At 39.1% G+C, this 4,534-nt stretch overlaps 1 protein-coding gene across 2 annotated transcripts in view; it reads left to right on the forward strand.

Moving 5' to 3' along the window:
- LOC107718465 (uncharacterized) overlaps positions 1-3,950 on the forward strand; it is a 10,223-nt gene extending 6,273 nt beyond the window's left edge. For both annotated transcript variants that reach the window (XM_016525551.1, XM_016525549.1), the window contains exons 2-5: positions 181-516; positions 1,468-1,821; positions 3,157-3,250; positions 3,345-3,950. In XM_016525551.1, the coding sequence (XP_016381037.1) occupies positions 181-516; positions 1,468-1,821; positions 3,157-3,250; positions 3,345-3,426 (866 nt within the window). In that variant the 3' untranslated portion in view covers positions 3,427-3,950. The remainder of the gene's footprint in view (positions 1-180; positions 517-1,467; positions 1,822-3,156; positions 3,251-3,344) is intronic.
- Positions 3,951-4,534: the final 584 nt, after the last annotated feature.

Raw genomic sequence — 4,534 nt, forward strand, 5'->3', positions numbered from 1 at the left:
TGTTAGGCGGTTGATAAAGTTTTGCTAGGTGGATGATAAAGTGTCGCTAGGGTATTCTGGATGGTTGCTAGGGTGGTGTTAAATGGTTGCTAGGGTGTTTTGCTTGTCCACAGCACTTTTTTGCTATTGTATATTTTTTCCCATCATCCCAAAAATGAAAAGTTTGTTGATTTTTGTCAGGTGTGTCTGGTGTTGAGACAGATGGAGTGTTGGTGTCTGTGATGGAGGGAGATTCAATTACTCTACACACTGGAATTAAAAAAGCCCAAGAAGACAGAATTAGATGGTATTTCAATGAGACTCGTATCGCTCAAATTAATGGAGATCCCAATAAGACCTGCACAGATGTTCAGTGTAATGAAGGCACTGAGAGATTCAGAGACAGACTGAAGCTGGATCATCAGACTGGATCTCTGACCATCACAGACACCAGAACCTCAGATGCTGGAGTTTATCAACTGAAGATCTTCAGCAGCAGCAGCATCAGTGAAAAGACCTTCAGCGTTTCTGTCCGTGGTGAGTAATTTAACAAATGTTTAAATTAAGGTTATACATGTTTAAAAGCTTTTAGATTTTCTCTTTAGCTGCATCATAACAGTATAAATTAAATCAAAATTGTCTTTCCATTGGCAAGTCGATAGATTTAACAGTTAGTTTGGAAGTTACACTGTGGTCCTTTCAATCTCGTCCCCCTCTTTCTCCCACTTCACCTGTCTGTTGTCCATACTGTACTCTATAAATAAATAAAGGCAAAAGAAGCTCCAGTTGTGTTCTGGTGGAGAAGTCAGTTTATCATCATGCCACATCTGATCACCTACTCTTATCTTCTGTTTAAATGCATCTGATATTTTATACTCATGGGTTCCTAGTTCATTAGCAATCCAAGCACATTTGACGCAAACAGGACCAAAAAAAGCCACATTTAATTACTGTACTCTGTGGACTTTTTTGTTGAAATTCAACTTTTTTTGAATTTGCTTAGATTATAGCACTACTTACCTTAGGAGATTGATTTCACACAAACAAAAAAACAAAACAAAAAAAAACAGAAGTTCCAAAAACTTAACAAACAAAATTCTTTGAGCAACATTTTCCCTGGACAGTACCTGGATAATGCCAAATTTCATTTAAATTGGACAAATGGCTTGGGACAGGTTCAAAAAAGTAACTCTTTCGTCAAAATGGTAGACTAGTCTACTTGCTGAAATAGAGATATGCTCGACCATGTGATTTCTCTGGTTATGTGTGGGATCTGAAGGATTCCAGTGCAATTGAATGCATCTTTTTATAGCCTACCATTCTAGAGTGACAAGCAAAAAAAGTGCGTTACTTTATTAAAGCGCCGTCGTTGGTGCTTGCGCCCCCTACAAATAAATGTTGCTGTACTGAACATACAATTCGGACATTTATTTTCATGTTTTTTTTCCCCAAAAAAGATCCTCCAGCAGCTGTTGGTTTGTGTTTCAGGTGTTTCTGCTGCTGAACGAGATGAAATGAAGAGAAAGTCAGTGAAGGAGGGAGAATCTGTCACTTTAGATCCTGCTGTAATGAAAAACCCAAATCATGTGATGACGTGGTATTTTAATGACACGCGCATCGCTCAAATTACTGGAGATCCCAATAAGACCTGCACAGATTTTCATTGTCCTGAGAGATTCAGACACAGACTGAAGCTGGATCATCAGACTGGATCTCTGACCATCAGGAACATCAGAATCACAGACTCTGGAGTTTATGAACTACAGATCAGCAGCAGCAGCAGCAGCCGTCGTCGTCGCCACAGCATCAGCAGTGTAAAGAGCTTCGATGTTACTGTCATTAGTAAGTGTAATTTAGTCATTCAGCTATTTGGACTCTTACAGAGGAATATAGAGAAACATGATATTGTTACATATTTTTATTTTAGTACCTTGACAACTTGGTTCTGAAGTACCTTTGATGTCACTGTACACTCTAAAAAATGCTGGGTTAAATACAACCCAGTGCTGGGTAAAATAGGGACAAACCCAGTGTAGCAGATTTACTCTGGTTGTGTTATGTTGTTCTCAAAGACAATGCGGGTGGAGGAAGTCTCAAGATGTTTTATTCTGCAGAAACACACACAGAGCACAATTAAACTTTTTTGGGATACACCTCTCCCCTTCAGTCTGCCCGTACAGCATGGAGAAAGCTGGTAAGCAAAACCAATCTCAGTAAAACATTCAAAATGCAATTCATTGCATTAAATTTCATGACATCACAGTCTCATTACTTAAACATTATTTATCTCATGAAATTAATCGATGACATCGTTTACACTTAGAGGAATGTCCTTACCAGCACTCTCATTTGAAGAGCGAGAGAAAGCACAACAGACCCCATCAGCAGCATATGTGCTTCTAAAGATGGCGCTGTTGGCACATGGCACGAGGTATCATGTGCATCACCAATATGTGCCCCATATAAGACAATATTCTGCATGAACAGTTCCCACTAGAATTAATGATGAACATTATGCTCCATTATAACTCCAAACACAAGTATGAAGCACACACAATAAACAAAAAGAGTTTTGATGAAGTTCATTAACAATATTCATTATATTTTGTAGTGTATGAAACAGTGACACTTTAAACTGTATTAAATTCATATTTACTCTCTCAGACCTTTAATGTCTTGTAAGCCTTGCTCAGACTGTCAGTCCAAATCCGATTGGAATCCGATCATATTTAGCAAGTGTGAAATCACATGAAATCCGATTTTTACAAATCCGTTTCAAGCTACATTTGTATGTGGTTTAAAGTCCCATTCAAATCGCATTTAGGATTTAGCATAGCTTTTTTGCCCACGTGACTTTCTCACGCCACGTAAAACGTAAACACATCAGACGCTGTTTGTAGAAACATCCTGAATGTCTTTGCGGAAACAAGGTTGTGTTGTTGTGAAGTGCAATTCAAGCGGAAAATGACAATATACTGCTGGTCTACTCACATCTTTGAGTTTTGTGATCGGCGCATTCCAGCTTTCTGTGTTTCTGCTGCTGCCTCATAAGATTGTGTTGCTGTTATTGTTTTAGAGTAGGCATACCAATGCAACGCCATTGCCACACAAGCCAGTCTGAACAAGGCTATAGATCAGTCTTACACACTAATGATTGTCTGTCTTTATCTGTTCCAGATTCAGGTCCGTCTCCAGCTGCTGTAGCAGGAATATGTGTTGTTCTTCTGCTGGCGTCTGCAGCAGTTGGTGTGATTTGCTATCGCCGCAGGAGGTGTGATCGATCACCTACAGATATCATAATGAGAGAAAAATATCATTTAATGTGCAAAATTAGTTTTTAATTATGATTTTATTTATTTTTTCAGGACACTTCATCTGGTCCCACAAGAAGATTCCCTTGACATAAATCAGCAGAAATGCACTTCAGCCTGTACTGTATTTGGATGATACACCTTTTGCATTTAATACAGCAGCCAGTCTTTTTGAATATATCTTGATTCGGCTATTTTTACTGCTCTTCCTTGCAAAAGAGCTCCAGACTGATCATATTGTAGGGGATCTCCTGTCTACAGCCCTCTTCGAGACATTCCTCAAGTGTTTGGATTGGATTTAGGCCTGGCCTCAGACTCAACCTTTCCTCTTCTGAAGCCATTCCTTTATTGACTTAAAATCTTCTTCATCTTCAGATTTTAATGGAGGCCTGCAGGTTTTGTGCCAAATGGTCTGTAATTTGGTTTCATCAGACAGTAACACAGTTTAAGGTAGTCTCAGGGGCCTTTCACACAGAACGTGTTTTTCCATTCCACTGCGGTACTTTCTGATTGTTTTTCTATGTAATCACATGCTAGACAGACGTGTTTAACTGCAGCGCTCGCGTCTTTTGCAACATCTTGCTCACAGCATGGCATTCTAAAAATGTGGCACTTAAAGGCAGGGTATGTGATTTTTCAAAAACACTTTAGAAAACTGATTCGGGCCGAATCGCAAAACAAACTTGTAGCCAATCAGCAATAAGGGGCGTGTCTACTCGTGATGTGGAGGAGAGCGCGTTCAGTGCAAATGTTACATAAATCTGTTGGCAACCTTTTTGATGCATTTTCATTTTGTTTTTCCTGTTATTCCTGTTCTTGAATGTCATTGTTGTACCCTATTGTCTCCACTTGTTGATTACCTTCACATGTATTCCATGGCACCTGTTTTGCAAATATTTTTGCACCCTTTTCCTGATTGATTCCTACCTTTTCACAACAAGATCCCCAATGCATCTTTTGTAAGCTCTTGGCAGGCCATGGCTTCATCAATAAGATGCAACCAAGAATATATTGAGAAAATCTTACAGAAATGTTTTTGTTTGTTGTTGTTGTTTTTTTATTCAGGGTTAATCAACATCACTTACAATTATAACTAGAGGATTTTAATTATTTTTTATTGCCGTCACTATGTGTACACTAGGGTGACCATACGTGCCATTTTCCCAGGACGCGTCCTGGCCAGGATTTCTATATTGCCTAAAATATCTAGGTTTTGGCTTTGTTTGCGTGTGCAGACCGATCGG

The sequence above is a fragment of the Sinocyclocheilus rhinocerous genome, unplaced genomic scaffold (assembly GCF_001515625.1).
Source record: "Sinocyclocheilus rhinocerous isolate Xijiao unplaced genomic scaffold, SAMN03320098_v1.1 scaffold92, whole genome shotgun sequence".
Lineage (NCBI taxonomy): Eukaryota > Metazoa > Chordata > Actinopteri > Cypriniformes > Cyprinidae > Sinocyclocheilus > Sinocyclocheilus rhinocerous.